The 23,010-nt window shown below is 44.6% G+C and overlaps 1 protein-coding gene, 1 non-coding gene and 1 pseudogene across 12 annotated transcripts in view; all 3 read left to right on the top strand.

Annotated features, from left to right (window-relative positions):
* The window catches only part of LOC109871809 (eukaryotic translation initiation factor 4 gamma 1-like), a 52,533-nt gene extending 36,776 nt beyond the window's left edge, over window positions 1-15,757 (top strand). For all 11 annotated transcript variants that reach the window (XM_031807333.1, XM_031807334.1, XM_031807342.1 and 8 more), the window contains 11 exons: window positions 225-324; window positions 2,173-2,444; window positions 2,670-2,794; window positions 3,950-4,122; window positions 7,340-7,465; window positions 9,448-9,529; window positions 11,463-11,561; window positions 11,801-11,938; window positions 12,511-12,592; window positions 13,074-13,214; window positions 14,199-15,757. In XM_031807333.1, coding sequence (XP_031663193.1) covers window positions 225-324; window positions 2,173-2,444; window positions 2,670-2,794; window positions 3,950-4,122; window positions 7,340-7,465; window positions 9,448-9,529; window positions 11,463-11,561; window positions 11,801-11,938; window positions 12,511-12,592; window positions 13,074-13,214; window positions 14,199-14,380 — 1,520 coding nt within the window. In that variant the 3' untranslated portion in view covers window positions 14,381-15,757. The remainder of the gene's footprint in view (window positions 1-224; window positions 325-2,172; window positions 2,445-2,669; window positions 2,795-3,949; window positions 4,123-7,339; window positions 7,466-9,447; window positions 9,530-11,462; window positions 11,562-11,800; window positions 11,939-12,510; window positions 12,593-13,073; window positions 13,215-14,198) is intronic.
* Window positions 12,655-12,774, top strand: LOC116357846 (uncharacterized; annotated as a pseudogene).
* LOC116357852 (small nucleolar RNA SNORA3/SNORA45 family) lies at window positions 13,281-13,411 on the top strand. Its single transcript, XR_004205894.1, has one exon. It is a non-coding gene; the product is annotated as a small nucleolar RNA SNORA3/SNORA45 family (small nucleolar RNA).
* Window positions 15,758-23,010: the final 7,253 nt, after the last annotated feature.

Here is a 23,010-nt window from a genome sequence, read left to right as displayed (position 1 = left end):
ATGACATGGTATGAAAGACAAAACAAAACAAGATGGGAAATATTATCGACTTTACTTTACACTTTTCACTGGCTGTCCCTCAGGTTGTTGCAGGAGGACACATATTTGGCTGCCAAAACTGCACATTTTGGCTTTTCACCCAATAAATATTAGATTTTTTTCTTCAGCTTTTATAGTTTCAAATTCTTTGTATAGAATTATAAATTTCTCTCTCTCTCTCGCAGCGGAGACTGGCCGTCCGGCCACCGGCAACCGTTTCTCTGCCCTGCAGCAGTCAGCTCCACCAGTATCCTCCTCAGACGCTGACCGCAGGGTACCCCAGAGGTCACTACTGCTCTTTCTATTTTTCCTTTTTTCTCTCCATTCTTCCTTCCTCTCCTTCCTGATCTTAATCTCCACCACTTCTCTCTTTCTCTCTGCCCGACTCGCTTACACACCTATTTTCTACCTCTTTCTCTTTCTTCCCCCACTTTCCCATCTCTTCTATTTCTCTCCCTCGTTTCTTTCTTCTTTCATATCTCTCCTCTCGCCTATTCCCTCAACGCGCTCTGTCCCCCTCCCTCTCGCTCGTAACGCGCTCTCCCGTCTCTCTCCCCTCTCTACGCGCTCTGTCCCCCCTCTCTACGCGTTCTCTCCCCCCTCTCTACGCGTTCTCTCCCCCCTCTCTACACGCCCCCCCCCCTCGTAATGATCGCTCTCTCTCGTAACGATCTCTCCCTCTCTCTCTCTCTCGTAACGATCGCTCTCTCTCGTAACGATCGCTCTCTCTCTCTCTCGTAACGATCGCTCTCTCTCTCTCGTAACGCTCTCTCTCTCTCTCGTAACGATCGCTCGCTCTCTCTCGTAACGATCGCTCGCTCTCTCTCGTAACGATCGCTCGCTCTCTCTCGTAACGATCGCTCGCTCTCTCTCGTAACGATCGCTCTCTCTCTCGTAACGATCGCTCTCTCTCTCGTAACGATCGCTCTCTCTCTCGTAACGATCGCTCGCTCTCTCTCGTAACGATCGCTCGCTCTCTCTCGTAACGATCGCTCGCTCTCTCTCGTAACGATCGCTCTCTCTCTCGTAACGATCGCTCTCTCTCTCGTAACGATCGCTCTCTCTCTCGTAACGATCGCTCGCTCTCTCGTAACGATCGCTCGCTCTCTCTCGTAACGATCGCTCGCTCTCTCTCGTAACGATCGCTCTCTCTCTCGTAACGATCGCTCTCTCTCTCGTAACGATCGCTCTCTCTCTCGTAACGATCGCTCTCTCTCTCGTAACGATCGCTCGCTCTCTCGTAACGATCGCTCGCTCTCTCGTAACGATCGCTCGCTCTCTCGTAACGATCGCTCGCTCTCGTAACGATCACGCTCTCACTCTCTCTCGTAACGATCGCTCTCTCTCGTAACGATCGCTCGCTCTCTCGTAACGATCGCTCTCTCTCTCGTAACGATCGCTCGCTCTCTCTCTCGTAACGATCGCTCGCTCTCTCTCTCTCGTAACGATCTATCTCTCTCGTAACGATCGCTCTCTCTCTCGTAACGATCGCTCGCTCTCTCTCTCGTAACGATCGCTCTCTCGTAACGATCGCTCTCACTCTCTCTTGTAACGATCGCTCTCTCTCGTAACGATCGCTCGCTCTCTCTCTCTTGTAACGATCGCTCTCTCTCTTGTAACGATCGCTCTCTCTCTTGTAACGATCGCTCTCTCTCGTAACGATCGCTCTCTCGTAACGATCGCTCGCTCTCTCTCGTAACGATTGCTCTCACTCTCTCGTAACGATCGCTCTCACTCTCTCTTGTAACGATCGCTCTCTCTCGTAACGATCGCTCGCTCTCTCTCTCTTGTAACGATCGCTCTCTCTCTTGTAACGATCGCTCGCTCTCTCTCGTAACGATCGCTCTCTCTCTCGTAACGATCGCTCTCTCTCTCGTAACGATCGCTCTCTCTCTCGTAACGATCGCTCTCTCTCTCGTAACGATCGCTCTCTCTCTCGTAACGATCGCTCTCTCGCTCGTAACGATCGCTCTCTCTCGCTCGTAACGATCGCTCTCGCTCGTAACGATCGCTCTCTCTCGCTCGTAACGATCGCTCTCTCCCGCTCGTAACGCTCCCCCTTTTTCTCGTAATGCTCTTCCCCCCCCCCCCCCCATCGTAAAGCTTGCTCTCGCTCTCCCCCCCCTTTTGTAGGTCCAGCTCCAGTCGTGACCGGGACAGGTTTGACCGCTTCGAGCGGCACGACAGCAGTCGTGACGAGCGTGGTGGCAGTCGCGACGCCCGCCTCCCTATCACTAAGCGCAGCTTCAGCCGTGAGACAGAGGAGCGTAGGGGTGATAGTTGCACCCCTACGGAACCCCCCGTCCGGCGCGTAGCCAGCATGACTGACGACAGAGACCGGGGAGGCAGCGGTAGCCGGGGAGGCAGCGGTAGCCGGGACAGGGCTCCCAGCAAGGAGGTTGTTGGTAGGAGATTATACACACAGACTGCATACACACACTACAACACATACACATGCAACTTGACACACTGCATTCGCATACACATCCACGCATGCGCTCACATTGGATACATTTATACACTCTTAGTGTATGATGTGTGTTAGTGTATAACTGTGTGGTTATGTATAATTGTCTGTGTTAGTATATACTAGTGTGTGTTTGACTATGGTTTGTGTTGTATCTGTGCAGTGAAGCGTGAGACAGCCCCCACCCCTCCCCCCGATGCTCCGACCAAACCGGCCGTGACCGAGGAGGAGCTGGAGAAGAAGTCCAGCGCCATCATTGAGGAGTACCTCCATCTCAATGACATGAAGGTACACACACACACACATCTCAATTACATGAAGGTACACACACACACCCATCTCAATGACATGAAGGTACACACACACACACACATCTCAATGACATGAAGGTACACACACACACACACACATCTCAATGACATGAAGGTACACACACACCCATCTCAATGACATGAAGGTACACACACACACCCATCTCAATGACATGAAGGTACACACACACCCATCTCAATGACATGAAGGTACACACACACACCCATCTCAATGACATGAAGGTACACACACACCCATCTCAATGACATGAAGGTACACACACACACACACACACCCATCTCAATGACATGAAGGCACACACACACACACCTCAATGACATGAAGGTACACACACACCCATCTCAATGACATGAAGGTACACACACACCCATCTCAATGACATGAAGGTACACACACACACACCTCAATGACATGAAGGTACACACACACACACACACACACCCATCTCAATGACATGAAGGTACACACACACCCATCTCAATGACATGAAGGTACACACACACACCCATCTCAATGACATGAAGGTACACACACACACACACCCATCTCAATGACATGAAGGTACACACACACACCCATCTCAATGACACGAAGGTACACACACACACACCCATCTCAATGACATGAAGGTACACACACACCCATCTCAATGAAATGAAGGTACACACACACACACACCCATCTCAATGACATGAAGGTACACACACACACCCATCTCAATGACATGAAGGTACACACACACACCCATCTCAATGACATGAACGTACACACACACACACCCATCTCAATGACATGAAGGTACACACACACACACACACACACCCATCTCAATGACATGAAGGTACACACACACACACACACACACACCCATCTCAATGACATGAAGGTACACACACACACACACCCATCTCAATGACATGAAGGTACACACACACACACACACACCCATCTCAATGACATGAAGGTACACACACACCCATCTCAATGACATGCTCACTCACGCATCATCAGTTTCATGTCAATGACAAATATACACACACACATTTGGAGGCCATAGTAAAGCTAACTGCTGTATACTAAACTCCTGTCCTTCCCCCTCCGGCCCTGTAGGAGGCACTGCAGTGTGTAGTGGAGCTGAACAGCGCCCCGCTGCTCTTTGTGTTTGTGCGGAACGGTCTGGAGAACACTCTGGAGCGCAGCGCCATCGCCAGAGAACGCATGGGCCTGCTGCTGCACCAGCTCATCAAGGCTGGCACCCTGCCCACAACAGAGTACTACAAAGGGTAAGGGGGAGTATGTGTAGTACTTCCCTAGATACCAGGTTGTGTGCTGGAGAGAGAGACAGACTGGGGAGGTCAGGGGGAAGAGCGAGGGAGGGGGGTGGGGAGAGAGAGGGCTGGGTGGGAGGGAGGGAGAAATTTAAAAAGAAAACCACTTTCTGACAATTTTAAACGCATAATATCTGAAAATGTAGCCAGCTAGACTCTCTTACCTGTTATACATGGATGGATGCTTCTCCCTCTCTGTCACAGATGCCATGGTTGCCCTTAGTTTAAAGATGTAATCCGGAGACAGGTGTTTTATACAACACAGCCTTCTGTGTCTTCGACTCCGTCTGCATATTTGCAATCAAACGCCAGAATTTTCTCCTTAGCTACCATACTCTAATTCCACAGATTTTTAAAACTCGGTCCTCCAGAAAGTGGAGAGCAACACTTATGCAGTTCTACTACGTGATATATATATATATTTTTTTTAAAGCTGCGTTAGAAAGGATTACCTACACATACTGACCAGCTCATTCTAGGCAGAAGCGTGTTACATGGCAGACCAATCCGAACTCGTCTCTTGGCATGTCCAGCCCACTCATTATCTCAATCAATCATGGCTAGCGGGAAGGTTGCGGTCTTTATTCCGTGGCTAAACCAACTAGGCTCGTAATTTTAACAATTTTATTAGTTTTTACAGACGGGTTACAAGTTTGTTATTAAGGCACATGAAAGTTCATACAGTGCCTTGCGAAAGTATTCGGCCCCCTTGAACTTTGCGACCTTTTGCCACATTTCAGGCTTCAAACATAAAGATATAAAACTGTATTTTTTTTGTGAAGAATCAACAACAAGTGGGACACAATCATGAAGTGGAACAACATTTATTGGATATTTCAAAAGTTTTTTAACAAATCAAAAACTGAAAAATTGGGCGTGCAAAATTATTCAGCCCCTTTACTTTCAGTGCAGCAAACTCTCTCCAGAAGTTCAGTGAGGATCTCTGAATGATCCAATGTTGACCTAAATGACTAATGATGATAAATACAATCCACCTGTGTGTAATCAAGTCTCCGTATAAATGCACCTGCACTGTGATAGTCTCAGAGGTCCGTTAAAAGCGCAGAGAGCATCATGAAGAACAAGGAACACACCAGGCAGGTCCGAGATACTGTTGTGAAGAAGTTTAAAGCCGGATTTGGATACAAAAAGATTTCCCAAGCTTTAAACATCCCAAGGAGCACTGTGCAAGCGATAATATTGAAATGGAAGGCGTATCAGACCACTGCAAATCTACTAAGACCTGGCCGTCCCTCTAAACTTTCAGCTCATACAAGGAGAAGACTGATCAGAGATGCAGCCAAGAGGCCCATGATCACTCTGGATGACCTACAGAGATCTACAGCTGAAGTGGGAGACTCTGTCCATAGGACAACAATCAGTCGTATATTGCACAAATCTGGCCTTTATGGAAGAGTGGCAAGAAGAAAGCCATTTCTTAAAGATATCCATAAAAAGTGTCGTTTAAAGTTTGCCACAAGCCACCTGGGAGACACACCAAACATGTGGAAGAAGGTGCTCTGGTCAGATTAAACCAAAATTGAACTTTTTGGCAACAATGCAAAACGTTATGTTTGGCGTAAAAGCAACACAGCTCATCACCCTGAACACACCATCCCCACTGTCAAACATGGTGGTGGCAGCATCATGGTTTGGGCCTGCTTTTCTTCAGCATGGACAGGGAAGATGGTTAAAATTGATGGGAAGATGGATGGAGCCAAATACAGGACCATTCTGGAAGAAAACCTGATGGAGTCTGCAAAAGACCTGAGACTGGGACGGAGATTTGTCTTCCAACAAGACAATGATCCAAAACATAAAGCAAAATCTACAATGGAATGGTTCAAAAATAAACATATCCAGGTGTTAAAATGGCCAAGTCAAAGTCCAGACCTGAATCCAATCGAGAATCTGTGGAAAGAACTGAAAACTGCTGTTCACAAATGCTCTCCATCCAACCTCACTGAGCTCGAGATGTTTTGCAAGGAGGAATGGGAAAAAATTTCAGTCTCTCGATGTGCAAAACTGATAGAGACATACCCCAAGCGACTTACAGCTGTAATCGCAGCAAAAGGTGGCGCTACAAAGTATTAACTTAAGGGGGCTGAATAATTTTGCACGCCCAATTTTTCAGTTTTTGATTTGTTAAAAAAGTTTGAAATATCCAATAAATGTCGTTCCACTTCATGATTGTGTCCCACTTGTTGTTGATTCTTCACAAAAAATACAGTTTTATATCTTTATATTTGAAGCCTGAAATGTGGCAAAAGGTCGCAAAGTTCAAGGGGGCCGAATACTTTCGCAAGGCACTGTATGTTCCAGAAGGCATTTCTGCCAATAAACACATTTTGATTTAAAAAAATTAAGTTTACGTTCAAATGTGAAGTAGTGACGCCCGACATACGCCTAGTTTCCTGAAACGAGTCACAATTAGGCCCATACCCGCTAATGATCAATATCCAGAAAAGAGACGTTAAATTCTACAACCACCTAAAAGGAAGCGATTCCCAAACCTTCATAACAAAACCATCACCTACAGAGATGAACCCGGAGAAGAGTCCCCTAAGCAAGCTGGTCCTGGGGCTCTGTTCACAAACACACCCCACAGAGCCCCAGGACCGCAACACAATTAGATCCAAACAAATCATGAGAAAACAAAAAGATAATTACTTGACACATTAGAATGAATTAACAAAAAATCTGAGCAAACTAGAATGCTATATGGCCCTAAACAGAGTACACAGTGTCAGAATACCTGACCACTGTGACTGACCCAAAATGTATGGAAATCTTTGACTATTTATAGACTCAGTGAGCATAGCCTTGCTATTGAGAAAGGCCGCAGTAGGCAGACATGGCTCTCAAGAGAAGACAGGCTATGTTCACACTGCCCACAAAATTAGGTGGAAGCTGAGCTGCACTTCCTAACCTCCTGCCAAATGTATGACCATATTAGAGAGACATATTTCCCTCAGATTACACAGACCCACAAAGAATTTTGAAAACAAACCCAATTTTGATAAACTCCTACATCTATTGGGTGTCGACAGAGCAGTGCCACAAAAGTACTGTGTGCTTGTTAGAGAAATTAATTTAGAAGGGTCAATGTTAGTGCATGTGTGTATGCTATGTATGAGTAAGGTTTTCACCTGGTTGTGTGTTTTCATCATAGGCTCCAAGAGATCCTGGAGGTGGCTGAGGACATGGCCATAGACATCCCCCACATCTGGCAATACCTGTCTGAGCTCATCAACCCCATGCTCCACGAGGGAGGCATCCCCATGGGACAGCTCTTCAGGTGAGGCCCAGACTTTATAGGCTGCGTAGGCCCAAACTCTGGAGGTCACTGTCATGTAAGTGTTGATGCCAGAAGGCTTTGACTGATGCTTCACTTATTGATGAATAGTTATCTGACAAGAGATGGTAATTTTCACTTTTCATAAATTCATAGAATGTTTGGGAATGACGTATAGATAGGAATTTGTGAAAATTCTATAGCAATATAGAATGAGATACCTGACCTGTGTTTGGACAATGAATAGATACTGCAGTAAATACATCCTAATAAAAACATCTGTCTTGTCCAGACCGGAGTCCACGTAGACCAGTGCGCCATAGCCAATCAGAGCTACTGTAGGCTTATATGCTAATAAGCCATTTGACACACGGCAAGTGTTGCCTACAATATTTATCAAGTTTTCAGACCCCTCCAGCGACTTCTATTGGTAAAAGATTCTAGCGACAAATGAAGCTACTTACACGGGCACGTCATCATTCACTTTGAACTGGACTGTGTGTTTACAGGCAGTAGCAACAGCCGACTTTAGATCAATAGAACACATTTGCCAAAATACACCTGAATGGATTTCTGCAAATATGTCAATACCACTTGGGAGTCCTCTTATATTTGGGAACTTAACAGTCATATTGATCAAACAACCATGAAACGGTAGGTGCTCTCCCTCAGTTACCTGTGCAACAACTCTTAGCCAGAGCGAGATGAGCTAAACGCTACCAAGGGAACAGTAGATTCGTAAAACGTTGCTCTCCCCCGCTCAGAGGGTTAAGGGACCGTCTTAAAACTGCAACGCCTACATGACATATAGCTCTCAAATAAGTATGACTTTGTTCAGAGACCTCTGCTCTAGAATCCACAGCAATTAATTTTTTGACATTTTATTTCACTTTACAGAGAACTTCAATTGCGTCCATGAGTAGTTCAGGGACCTCACCTGTCCAGGGACCTCACCTGTCCAATCTATGGCAATTGCTATTGTATTTTTTTTACTTTGACTGTTTTCAAAGAATGTATTTTCTTAATGTATAAAAAATACTTGTTAAAAACTTCAATAGCTTCCACCCCATATCACTTGCATGAATTAAAGCAACTGTTACTGTTTCAGGGACCTCATCAATACAATCTCAGGCAACATTTATTTTTTACATATTAAAGAAATGTCATAGAAAAAGGCCAAAGTTAAATACAAATGTAATTACTGTAGATTGTGCGGTGATAGAGGTTGGACGCTATTTACGTTTTATTTTGACATTTCATTTAAAATAGCCAAAGTAAAAATAAAAATAAATCAGAAAATCAAAATGTAATTGCCGTAGTTTGTACAAACGTTCAAGTTCAGTATAGCTAGATAAATTAATTCACATTTCTTGCAAGCTTACCACATTACACCTAGATCTCTAGCTGTAGCCTTGGAAAAACATTATGGGGGGGAAAAGGCAGTCACGAACCCACTCGTCCAATAACACCCTCCCAACAGCTAGCTAGCTAACGTTGGGCTCTGTGTTTTTAGCTTGCAAAATAAATGGCTACATAAATAGATAAGCTAGCCTATTGCCCATGTTATAACTGACTTGTGATCATTGCCTGCCTATGCTAGTTTGATTGTATAGACATAGCCCAGCCCTGGTTACATCCGTCCCTTTTTGTCCAAAATATTGAGTAATTGAACCTGAAACAGAGCATCCTGAGTGGCTAAAGGAAGTTAGCGATGTACCAGGACAGATTTGATTTACAACCTGATAGCAATATTTGTTGGAGTTCCAAGATATTTATTGGTGAATTTGTAATTAGACATTTTGAGTCAAATATAACCTATTTTTAAAACCTCTTATGAAGTTGGTTTTGTAGCATACATTGGGAATTTGATATTTTTGACTGATTATGATTGTCTGATTGTTTCATATCTGCAAAGTAGTTAAAACGCTGTCAGTTCTACTTGAAGAGTGTGCCCAATAACCTTGCTGCTGTATGTGTGTCTACAGAGAGATCTCCAAGCCCCTGATTCCCCTGCGTAAGGCCGGTGTGCTGCTGGTGCACATCCTCAACTTACTCTGTAAAGAAATGGTGAGTGTCTGTATGAACACCATGTGTATTATACTAGATCAGGGCTCTCAAACACTGTTCCTGGAGAGCTACCCTCCTGTAGGTGTTCAATCCAACCCCAGTTGTAACTAACTTGATTCAGCTTATCAACCAGCTAATTATTAGAATCCAGTGCGCTAGATTATGGTTGTAGTGAACCTACAGGACGGTAGGGTTGAAGAACCCTGTACCAGATAGATATACAACTTTGTATGTGTTTGAAATGTGTGTAACCATGTCCATGAGTGGTGCATTGTGCACATTTGAAGATGTCTGTATGTGTTGACCACAACCACACAGCGCCTTCAGAAAGTATTCACACCCCTTGACTTGTTCCACATTTTGGCGTTACAGCCTGAATAAGAAATGGACTACATTGAGATTTTTGTCACTGGCCATGCTACCCCATAATGTCAACATGGAATTATTAAAAAATATGTATATATATTAATAAAACATTTTAAGCTGAAATGTTGTGCGTAAATAAGTATTCAACCCCTTTTGTTATGGCAAGTCTATGTTCAGGAGTAAATAAATCCTTGCATAGAAGGGCACCTATTGATAGATGGGTAAAAAAATAAGAAGCTAATAACCCTTAGAGCATGGTGCAGTTATTCATTTTACACTTTGGATAGTGTATCAATACACAGTCGCTACAAAGTTAAAAGGCGTCCTTCCTAACTCAGTTGCCGGAGGGGAAGGAAACCTCTCAGAGATTTCACCATGAGATCAATGGTGACTTTGAAACAGTACCAGAGTTTAATGGTTGTGAGTGGAGAACTGAGGATGGATTAACAACGTTGTAGTTACACCTCAATAAAATGTGTTATGGGAATGCTTGTTGTCCCAAAGGACTGGAGAGTTTTTCAGGATAAAAAATAAACAGAATGGAGCTAGACACAGGCAAAATCCTAGAGAAAAACCTGGTTCAGTTTGCTTTCCACCAGACACTGGGAGATGAATTCACCTTCAGCAGGACAATAACTTAAAACACAAGGCCGTATATACACTGGAGTTGCTTACCAAGAAGACAGTGGTTTGAGTGGCCAGGCTACAGTTTTTACTCAAATCTGCTTGAAAATCTAGCAATGATCCACAACCAATTTTGACAGAGCAGAATTTTGAAAGGAATAATGGGCAAATATTGTACAATCCAGATGTGCAAAGCTCTTTGAGACTCACAACTGTAATTGCTGCCAAAGGTGACTAACGTATTGACTCAAGGGTATGAATACTTATGGAAATGAGATTTCTATTTCATTTTCAATCCATTTGTTTGCTAGAATTTCAAAAAACATGTTTTCACTTTGGCAATATGGTAGATGGGTGAGAAACATCTGTTTAATCCATGTTGAATTCTGGCTAACACAACAAAATGTGAAATAAATCAAGAGATATGAATATTTTCTGGAGGCACTGAATGTACAAAACATTAGGAACCCCCCCCCCCCTCCCCCAAAACAGCCTCAGTTCGTCAGGGCATGGACTCTACAAGGTATAGTGTTCCACAGGGATGCTGAACCGTGTTGACGCCAATGTCAAGTTGGCTGGATATCCTTTGGGTGGTGGGCCATTCTTGATACACGGGAAACTGTTGAGCATGAAAAGTCCAGAAGCATTGCAGTTCTTGACAGTCTAACCTATGTGTCTTCTACCAAACCGTGCCAAGACACTTCCATTTGGTGTCTGGCCCAGTCACCCTCTGAATGGAACCTATACACAATCCATGTCTCAAGGCTTTAAAACCCTTCTTTAACCTGTCTCCTCTCCTTCATCTACATTGATTTGAAGTGGATTTAACAAGTGACATCAATAAGGGATCATAGCTTTCACCTGGTCAGTCTGTCATGGAAAGAGCAGGTGTTCCTTATGTTTTATATGCTGTGTGTGTATATAACTATTGTTTCTGTGTTAGACCCATAAGAAGGTGGGCGGTATGTGGATGGAGGCGGGGCTCAACTGGAGAGACTTCCTGCCAGAGGACGAGGATGTCAACAAGTTTGTGACTGAACAGGTCAGTGGGGGACAATGGGGTTTATTGCTGATCTGTTGTAAGTATTTGCTAATGAAATGTTTAGTTGGGGCCACGCAATCTAACTGTGCCATTTAAGGATGGACGACTGAAAATATGACTGTCCTTTATAAATGAGAGGAAACATTGATGGGTTGATGGGTTTACTGTCTCGTTCTATGAGTGTGTGTTCCATAGAGATAGTGTTCTTAATGTCATCCTATGGTGTGTTCTCTTTCCAGAAAATTGAGTTTACCCTGGGGGAGAAGTCAGACGGGACCAATCAGAAGACAACCATGAGTGGGGAGGAGCTTAGCAAACAGCTTGACAGACTGATCCAGGACAAGGCTAACAACCAGCGCATCAGAGACTGGGTCCAGGTCTGTCTTCTCCTGTGTGTGTCCTGGTGTGGTGGGGGGGTTGTGTGTGTCCGTGGTGGGGGGTGTGTGTGTGTGTCCGTGGTGGGGGGTTTGTGTGTGTCCGTGGTGGGGGGTGTGTGTGTGTCCGTGGTGGGGGGTTTGTGTGTGTCCGTGGTGGGGGGTTTGTGTGTGTCCGTGGTGGGGGGTTTGTGTGTGTGTGGGTGTGTGGCCTGGTGGGGTGTGTGTGTCCGTCCGTCCGTGGTGGGGGGTTTGTGTGTGTCCGTGGTGGTGGGGGGGGGGGGGGGGGGTGTCCTGGTGGGTGTGTGGCCTGGTGGGGTGTGTGTGTCCATCCGTCCGTGGTGGGGGGTTTGTGTGTGTGTCCGTGGGGGGGGGGGGGGGGGGGTGCATGTGTGTGTGTGTGTGTGTGTGTGTCCTGGTGTGTGGCCTGGTGGTGTGGGTGTGTGTGTGCGTGTATGCAACTGTCTAAGTATCAACAGGTAAATTGAATGAGTTTGATTTGCATTCTAAGCACCACCATTTTACTCTTGGGAAACCAGTCTCTGTGTGGTAACTGTTTATCATCTCACCTACAGGCCAACCTGGACGAACAGCAGACGTCCGCCAACCAGTTTGTGCGCTCTCTGATGACATCCATTTGCCAGTCAGCCGTTATATGTGAGTATGCATTCCGAGCCCATATCTCGGGCCCTTCTGTTTGCATAGCTTAACAACGCCAACCTCCTTTCTTGGCATGCACCCTGTCCTCTGTGTTATGGAGGGACATAAAGTCCAGTGCTTTGTCTTCAGTGGCAGAACGTTTCCATTTTCTGGTTCTATCCTCAATTGCTGATATCTATGTCTGATTGGCAATGAGGGCATCAAGTTGGGTGTAGAATGAGTGTTGGTAGTTTGTGCCAGTCTAACTTTGGGTTAATATCCCTAAGAAAAGGGTTAACTGGTTGGAGACTAAGGAGGACAAACACATCCATCCTTTCTCCCTTTGTATGTCACTTAGTCCTGCATGTTAGTGCTCGGAACCTTCGACTTTCACTGTACCCTGCAATAACACCGCAACCCTGTAACTGTGACTAAGCACTCTGAATCTTAGTTTCTCTAGGCACTCACTCTCCATCTCTCCTTGCTTCCCTCCGTCCAGGTGAGAACCCATACAAGGTGGACGTGGAGCAGATTACCCAGAGGGCAAAGCTGCTGCAGCGGTACCTGAGTGACGAGAAGAAGGAACTGCAGGCCCTCTATGCCCTCCAGGCCCTCATGGTGCACATGGAGCAACCGGCCAGTGAGTACAGTATAGCACCGCAGTGTCTCTCACCTCAGTTCTGTGAGGTTGTGTATGATTGTGGATAGCGAGGCTAGAGTCACGCCTTTACAACCTCATTGTCCTGGTGTGCTAGAGTGCTCGTAAAGTAAACATCTTTGCCTATTCATTGGCTGTAGTCTCTTCTGACCCAACCAATCACCAGCTCAGATACAGAACCTACATTTGTATGTTTTTTGTACTTTTACCCTTTTTTCTTCCCAATTTTGTGATATCCAATTGTTAGTTAGTCTTGTCTCATCGTTGCAACTCCCCTATGGACTTGGGAGAGACGAATGTCGAGAGCCGCGTGTCCTCCGAAATACGACCCTCCAAAGCCGTACTGCTTCTTGACACACTGCTCGCTTAACCCTGGAGGCCAGCCACACCAATGTGTCGGAGGAATCACCATACAGCTGGCGACCGAAGTCAGCGTGCATGAGCCTAGCCTGCCACAAGCAGTCGCTAGAGCTCGTAGGACATCCCGGCCGGCCAAACCCTCCCCTAACCCGGACGACGGTGGGCCAATTGTGCGCTGCCTCATTGGTCTCCCCTTCGCGGCAGGCTGCAACACAGCCTGGGATTTAACCCGGGTCTATAGTGACACCTCAAGCACTGCAATGTAGTTCCTGAGAGCGCCACTCGAGAGGCTCAGAACCTCCATTCTGTTTTTTTTTTATAGTGAATATCCACATCGTGGCAGTTTCTTCACATTTTGCGTAGAGTTTGTTTTTCACATTCCAGCCAACTGTCTAGTCTTATAAAAAAAATATATATATAGATACTTTCTTTTTGTTTAAAATGAGCTTTGGTGGTTTGTGTGAGTAAGAAATGGGATGGAGGGAGTATATATTGATTTGCTTTTCTGTGCCTAGCTAATGTGTTGTGGCTATTCTCTATCAATGTTCATGAGTCATGATTATGAAGCTTAACCATCATCTCTTCCTGTCACCCTCCCTTCACCAGATCTGCTGCGGATGTTCTTTGACACGCTTTACGACGAGGACGTGATCAAAGAGGAGGCCTTTTACAGGTGGGAGTCCAGCAAAGACCCAGCCGAGCAGACTGGAAAGGGTGTGGCCCTCAAGTCGGTCACCGCCTTCTTCACCTGGCTCCGTGATGCCGAAGAAGAGTCCGACAAAGACTAAACGGGCCTCACTCTAAAACAACCCCTCTATGGCCAGGGAGGGGTATTGCAAGGGGGGCCAAGGAGGGATTTGGACTCTGGCTCTTTAATGTTGCGGACTGATACCAATCCTCAACGAGGCTATTGAGAGCGGGACATACAATCACTTTCTCTCTCTTTCTCTTACTCTCACTTCGTCATTCTCTCTCCTTTCCCAGTTTTGTGATGGCGAGTGTCCGCCGAAAATGAAATAAACCTGAAAAATTATTCTGCCGGATTTTGCTTGTGTAAACGCGTGGGATAACTACTACGGTCATTGCGTATAAAACCCTTTTAACTTTATGTTCTTGAAAAACGTAAGCCACCACGCTGCTCTCTTTATGGTTCTAGACACAATTCTATTATGCAACATACTATATGACACGCAAAACGCATAGAGACAATGGTAGAGGTGTCATGTAGCATGCTTTTCCCCAGGAGTGGGGTATCATGCTGCGCCCGTGTGATGTCCGATCCAACACTATCTTGTTTATGGAGCGTGCAGCATGGTTTAAGTGTTTCTATTGGTGATTAAATGTGGAAAGGAGAAGCAGCAGACATGGTATGTTGGCTGATCAGCTAACATCAAATTTATGTGGCTGACTGTATGGAGCCGCTGACTGGAGTTCTGTGCGAACTTTGTCTGTACCTTTTTCCCCACTTCCAGTTTACCGCTGTACTAGGACCTGTGTGAGGACAGAAACACAATGGAGGACTGATTGTGACCTTTGACCATTAGCCTCTGACCATGGCTACTGAGGGGAGGGAGAGGGGGGTCTTCTGTATGCTTCCTTAAACCCATCCTTTCACTTCCACCCCCAGTAGTCAATCCTGACTGAGATTCTTCATCTTTTACCTTTCTTGTACTTACATGATGAACTGTTGGGTGCTTTCTCTCTCGAGACCTCTGTCATATCGGTAAAGAAACACCTAACTAGAGGAAACTTAATGACAAGGTCACCATTTAAAACTTGAAACCTACAGAAATCAACTTGATGAAAAACAGAAATGATCCGAAAGCCTTTTCTACTCTGAGTAGAATCACATTTCAGGAGCGTTCTGTACATATATATATTACACTTTTTTTCTGTTTTATTTTTCAGAAATAATAAAAATAAATTGCTGATGTACTGTTAACTTTAAAATGCCATGTATCTTTTTCCAACAGAAATGGCAGGTTGACGAGATGCAGAAAGCGGTGCTTTAGGTGTTCCATTCATTAGTTTTATTGGAATTTTGTAAATATTTTTTCCCCTATTTTATTATTTAAGGAATAACTGCTTCTTTTTGCATCGGAAACTGGAAAAGATGAGGAAACAGAGCATTGCAAATAAAATACCTGAGTGGAGTTTGTAGCAGAAATAGTGTTTGTATGGTCACTAGTATACTTATTTTTCTTCTCTAGTTTAGCCTGCCAGAAGGATTGTACATGCCCACTAGGTGTAGCATTTTTCTATAGGGTTGAAATCTATCAGAGAGCCACATCAGGGGTTTATCAAAGGCTCAAGCACTCCATTATTGACAGAACATGGGAAGCTTTCTCATTCCCTGTGGGATTAACAGGAATGACGGTGCATCAAGTGGTGGATTTGGGAAATTTAGGTCAGCCAACCGTCAAGTTTGCAGGTGGTTAGGATGGGTCCCGAGTGGTGCAACAGTCTAAGGCATTGCATCTCATTGCTAGAGGCGTCACTACAGACCCTGGTTTGATTCCAGGATGTATCGCAACCGGCCGTTATTGGGAGTCCCATAGGGCGGCGCACAATTGGCCCAGCATCGTCCGGGTTTGGCAAGAGGTAGGCGGTCATTGTAAATAAGAATTTGTTCTTGACTGACTTGGCTAGTTAAATAAAAAATAATGGTAGCCTATAATGATTAATAGCCTAATTTAGTCCAATTACAGAGCATTCGGTAAGTATTGAGGGGGGAATTCAAGGGGTCTGAATACTTTCTAAAGGACTGTATATGTGGACTAGGTAGCCTACATTGATAGACGTACCACAAGTAATAGGCAACAACAAACAATTCGCGAGATGTGATCAATGGGGGGAACAGAATTGGGTAAGACAATGTCTTGCGTTAATGACGCCTGCCAACATCAGAGGGAACCATTTTGACAGAGCGCATATGTTTGAAGTGTGAAAGCTGGACTTTTTGAACTACAAGACCGTGTTTTAGTATCGGGGTAACTAAACCGCACGGGGCACAATGGTAGCATCTGTTGATGGGATTTGAGACCAGCGCATTCTGATCATGTACGATACTCGACGATGCCACCACCTCCATTTGGTTTGCAGGCAGTGGCTGATTTTAGCAGGTAAATCTTGGTTGGGTAAAAAAAGTGTTTTAATGCATGCCAGCAAAAACAATACATTAATTGCACTATAACGGTGACAAACGGTGCCAACAAACTGTTAGGGCCTACATAAAGCTGTTCCATCACTGCTACCCCTGGCTATCAGCGGAGCCTTGTCTGGCAGCGAAACAATTAATTCAGTCTCATTTACTGCCTTTTTATTTTATTTTAAACATAGCTGATTTGGCTGACTTGCTTAAACAAATGTGGTTTCTAATGACAATTGAGATGTACAAAATATGGTATAAAGTGACGACGAGCGGATAAGAGGCAATCCATAATTTAGATTAAGACTAATGAGCGAGCTAAAACAGGCATTAGTCAATAACTATTTGTTCTGCACTTCTGAAATGTACAGCTACAGAATAAAGAACATGGGCCGTTCTTACGGTGTTCTCCCTGTACACCAACTTAGAACCATTGGATAAATAAAGGAGATATATAACCATACAATGAAAGCTCTTGCAATATTCTCTGATAACATTTCTCTAAAACAGGCTATAGGCTAAATGTGCACCGCCAAGTCAGAACTATAGGCTACATTTTATAAGGTGACAAGGGATCAAATTATTAGTGTGAGGCACATGGGCTACTAACAGCTTACTACACAACATACACTTAGTATTACTTTCTTAGCTACAGTAAACAGTCGTGGCCAAAAGTTTTGAGAATGACACATTCATTTCCACAAAGTTTGCTGCTTCAGTGTCTAGATATTTTTGTCAGATGTTATTATAAAATACTGAAGTATAATTACAAGCATTTCATAAGTGTCAAAGGCTTTTATTGACAATTCCATGAAGTTGATGCAAAGAGGCAATATTTGCAGTGTTGCCCCTTCTTTTTCAAGACCTCTGCAATCCACCCTGGCATGCTGTCCATTAACTTCCGGGCCACATCCTGACTGATGGCAGCCCATTCTTGCATAATCAATGCTTGAAGTTTGTCAGAATTTGTTTGTCCACCCGCCTCTTGAGGATTGACCACAAGTTCTCATTGGGATTAAGGTCTGGGGAGTTTCCTGGCCATGGACCCAAAATATCGATGTTTTGTTCCCCGAGCCACTTACTTATCACTTTGCCTTATGGCAAGGTGCTCCATCATGCTGGAAAAGGCATTGTTCTTCACCAAACTGTTCCTGGATGGTTGGGAGAAGTTGCTCTCAGAGGATGGTACCATTCTTTGTTCATGGCTGTGTTCTTAGGCAATATTGTGAGTGAGCCCACTCCCTTGGCTGAGAAGCAACCCCACACATGAATGGTCTCAGAATTATTTACTGTTGGCAAGACACAGGACTGATGGTAGCGCTCACCTTGTCTTCTCCGGACAAGCTTTTTTCATGATGCCCCAAACAATCGGAAAGGGGATTCATCAGAGAAAATGACTTTACTCCAGTCCTCAACAGTCCAATCCCTGTACCTTTTGCAGAATATCAGTCTGTCCCTGATGTTTTTCCTGGAGAGAAGTTGCTTCTTTGCTGCCCTTCTTGACACCAGGCCATCCTCCAAAAGTCACTGTGCGTGCAGATGCACTCTCACCTGCCTGCTGCCATTCCTGAGCAAGCTCTCTACTGGTGGTACCCCGATCCCGCAGCTGAATCAACTTTAGGAGACGGTCCTGCCGCTTGCTGGACTTTCTTGGGTGCCCTGAAGCCGCCTTCACAACAATTTAACCGCTCTCCTTGAAGTTCTTGATGATCCGATAAATGGTTGATTTAGGTGCAATCTTACTGGCAGCAATATCCTTGTCTGTGAAGCCCTTTCTGTGCAAAGCGATGATGACGGCACGTGTTTCCTTGCAGGTAACCATGGTTGACAGAGGAAGAACAATGATTCCAAGTACCACCCTCCTTTTGAAGCTTCTAGTCTGTTATTCAAACTCAATCAGCATGACAGATCTCCAGCCTTGTCCTCGTCAACACTCACCTGTGTTAATGAGAGAATCACTGATATGATGTCAGCTGGTCCTTTTGTGGCAGGGCTGAAATGCAGTGGAAATGTTTTTGGGGGATTCAGTTCATTTGCTTGGCAATGAGGGACTTTGCAATTAATTTCAATTCATCTGATCACTCTTCATAACATTCTGGAGTATATGCAAATTGCCATCATACAAACTGAGGCAGCAAACTTTGTGAAAATGTAATATTTGTGTCATTCTCAACTTTTGGCCACGACTGTACAGTGCATTCAGAAAGAATTCAGACTCCTTGAATTTGTCCACATTTTCCAAACTTCTTCCATTAAAGAATGATGGAGGCCGCTGTGTTCTTGGGGACCTTCAATGCTGAAGAAATGTTTTGGTACTTTTCTGTGCCTCGACACAGTCCTATTTCGGAACTCTACAGACAATTACTTCAACCTCGTGGTTTGGTTTTTGCTCTGACATGCACTGTCAACTGTGGGACCTTATATGGGCCTGTGTGTGCCTTTCAAAATCATGTCCAATCAATTGAATTTACTTCATGGGGGACTCCAATCAAGTTGTAGAAACATCTCAAGGGTGATCAATGGGAACAGGATGCACTTGAGCTCAATTTGGAGTCTCCCAGCAAAGGGTCTGAATACTTAGGTAAATAAGGTATTTCTGTTTTTATATTTTTAATACATTTTGCAAAATTTCTAAATCTGTTCTCTTTGTCATTAGGGTGTTGTATGTAGATTGATCGGGGGGGATGATTTAATCCATTTAAGGCTGTAACGTAACAGAATGTGGGGAAAAAGTCAAGGGGTCTGAATACTTCCCGAATGGACTATCTCCCTGGCATATTACATTTATGCAGCAGCATACAATATTTTTGGGACTCACCTTGTTGTGCTGTGCTCATTTGAACAGGAAGGTGGCGCTCTAGAAAGTGGCCCAAAATCCCAACTTTGAATTCCGAGTTGGATGACCGTTAAATTATTTTCCAAATCGGAGCCAATGTTATCCGAGTTCCCAAATGTCTTGAATTCACTGAAGCCTTCGATTTCTGAGTTTCCAGTTGTTTTTGAACAAGGCAGAAGTCATGCTGGATTGACAGCATGGCCAATGTATTCACATTTTTCTAGCCCATGGTGTTACCCCCTTTTTCGTGATATCCAATTGGTAGTTACAATCTTGTCTCATCGCTGCAATTCCCCTACGGACTCGGTTAACGTCGAGAGCCAAGTGCATTGCTTCTTGACACACTGCTCGCTTAACCCGGAAGCCAGCCACATCAATGTGTCGGAGGAAACACTGTCGAACCGACGTCGACCTTCCGGCCCGCCACGAGTTGTTAGAGCACGATGAGACAAGGACATCCCGGCCGGCACTGGGCCAATTGTGCGTCGCTCCATGGGTGACACAGCCGGGATCGAACCCAGGGCTGCAGTTGCGCCTTAGCACTCATTGTTGATTTAGCGATTTCCAACTTGTTGTGTAATGGTTATGGCCGATGAGCACCGATACATTTTATCTATAATTTTTCTTAATATTACAAGGATTGAAAAGGATTTTCCAGTAGATTGCTGACTTGATGACTGCTTGTCTAGCTTGCTAGCTAAGATTTTGAAAGTATGATAACATGATCAGTCCAATCAAAGCTAAGGTAGATGGATATAACGTGATTTGATGTCATTTTATCTGTGGCCGAAGACCTTGAGCTGCCTTGGATCCATGAGTGACAGAACACTGAGCCAATCACGGTGCAACTAGAGAACATTACTAACCCCATCACATTATGATGGCTGTTGTCGGTCTCAGCCATGTCACATCACCGGTGAGCAGACGCGTATTTGACATGGCCTTACGGTAAAATACTCCTATCCAAGAGGCTGCATGCTTGCTTAGCCTATATCCCTTTCTCTGGCAGATAAAACAATCTCAGAGAAAAGCCCCACTGGTTAGCAGACACCCCCACAGGGCGGTGGGGTCCACGATCTCTGGTGGCCCATGCTCCTGTCATTGTCTATTTTTGTTGTTGTTGTTGTTGAATAAGTCATTTTGACAGCAAACCTCCAAGTCATTCATAACCCTTTTTAATTTCCGTAAGTACTATGAAACAAAGTTTTTGTTTCTTGTGATTCAGGAATGTGACTGAAAAAGAGAGAAGATACTGATGGAAAGTATAAGGGAATATCAGTGAAGAAATGCTGTGGTCAAGGCTACGACGGCACCAGTGCAATGAGTGGAGCTTTACTCCACTCCAAGCCATTTCAGAACGAGAGCCTAATGCTTCTTATAGTTCTTTATGAGTTTAAGTTGAGAAAACAATCTCTCTGCAGAAGCGATACTTACAGAGGTAAAAGCATCTTAATTACCGTAGCAACGTCAAGGGAACTAGTCAGAAGGGAGGAGGGCTTCAAATACAGCAGTTCTGCAACATCTTTAATTGAGCCTCTCATTCTCCTTCATTTCCAGCCTAAACACATTATAGAAAGAGATGAACTGCATAGGAAGCTTTGGGGACAGGTAGTCTGGATACTGGACAGCCAATAAATTGGCAGACGCAAACAGTTTAGCATCTTTAACAGACAACAGTTCTTGAGGGCTTGAAAAAATAAAGCTGTTTGCAATTTCGTTCAAACTGGTGAACAGGCGTTTGAGTTGTGTGGTTGCAATATCAACAGTCCCTTATCTTTGGTATATCTTGGCATGAATCAATCAAGACTTCATTTAAATAGTGTGCAGCGCAATAGACCTAATTCACAATGTCTCAAGAAAGTCTGGGCTGTCAATACTCAGTATAGAAAACAGTCGAGGTGTAACCTGGACCTACAGGCCGTGGTGAAAACATTTGCACACAAAAAAGGAGGACTTCAGCACCCAGGGGAGTCTCAAGTTGGATTTAATTGAATTTACCTCAATATTGCAGCCCATTTGTGTAGGCTGTTAGCCAGACAAAACCCGCTGAGTTCAACAATAAATTACTGAATTTAGTGTTTGAATTTATCCTCAAGGCAACTACCTTTTCCCTCATTGTTAGGCTATTTTTGTTTATAAATAGAAGCTAAATACTGTATATAGCTATAGACAGTATACTGCATAATGAAACAATCCCTAGTGTTTTGAGGGTGGACTGGCTATATTATTTGGTTTTGCGCACAACTTTCTATCCAAGCTGGGAGAGAGCGCAAAGACGAGTCGTGATGTAGGTTCAGGTAACCTATATAGAGTAGTTGTAGGCCTATATTCAACAACAAAAGCAGATTAGTATGCTGTTATATTGGAAAAAGTACTTGACAATCTGCAATGTTGAATTTCCAACTGTAATTACTGAACAAGTAATTAAATTATTACCGCCAGCCAGCAGTCAAAAAATAGCAGCATTGCTACACCGTGTATAGCTTCATGAAATGTTAGGCTAAACCTGAGAAAATGATGACCAAATAGGCCTACCAATAAACAAGCCTTTCATCGATTCGATAGACATGCAGCTGTATGTGTTGCAATTTTATCGGTATTCTATACTTTTATTTAATTGTGTTTTTAGGAAGGGGATGGGAAAACACCTAGTCATTCTCTGCAAACATCAAAGCAGGGACTCGCTCCTGTAGGCTCGTACAACATCCTTAAGAGTACGACCCTACATCACACAGGAAGTGGCTCAGGTCCTAATCCAGGCCCTTGTCATCTCCTGTCTGGACTACTGGGTAAGGGAGGGAGAGAGTCGACGGCGAGAGGAGGGTAAGGGAGGGGGGCGACGACGAGAGGAGGGGACAGCAGGGTAAGGGGGGCGACTAGAGGAGAAAATATGGCCGTATTTCACTTTTTGTTTTTTTAACATGATTTCTAGCTGAGATAAGTTCCTTATGCTTCCAGAACTGTACCACTTACAATGCCTGTTAATGTTCAGACCGAGCGTTGCTGCTCTTAATAAAACTCCCTCCAACAGAAGATGCCTTCGTCCAATGGCTCTTATGTGTAATGGCTCTGGCTCTTGTGTAGTGGCATGGCTCTTCTGTGTAATGGCATGGCTCTTCTGTGTAATGGCATGGCTCTTCTGTGTAATGGCATGGCTCTTCTGTGTAATGGCATGGCTCTTCTGTGTAATGGCATGGCTCTTCTGTGTAATGGCATGGCTCTTCTGTGTAATGGCATGGCTCTTCTGTGTAATGGCATGGCTCTTGGCTCTTCTGTGTAATGGCATGGCTCTTGTATGTAATGGCATGGCTCTTCTGTGTAATGGCATGGCTCTTCTGTGTAATGGCATGGCTCTTCTGTGTAATGGCATGGCTCTTGTGTAGTGGCATGGCTCTTCTGTGTAATGGCATGGCTCTTGTGTAGTGGCATGACTC

The sequence above is a fragment of the Oncorhynchus kisutch genome, linkage group LG27 (genome assembly GCF_002021735.2).
Source record: "Oncorhynchus kisutch isolate 150728-3 linkage group LG27, Okis_V2, whole genome shotgun sequence".
Lineage (NCBI taxonomy): Eukaryota > Metazoa > Chordata > Actinopteri > Salmoniformes > Salmonidae > Oncorhynchus > Oncorhynchus kisutch.
The sequence above is the reverse complement of the archived record's forward strand: the minus strand, read 5'-3'. Positions and strand labels throughout refer to the sequence as shown.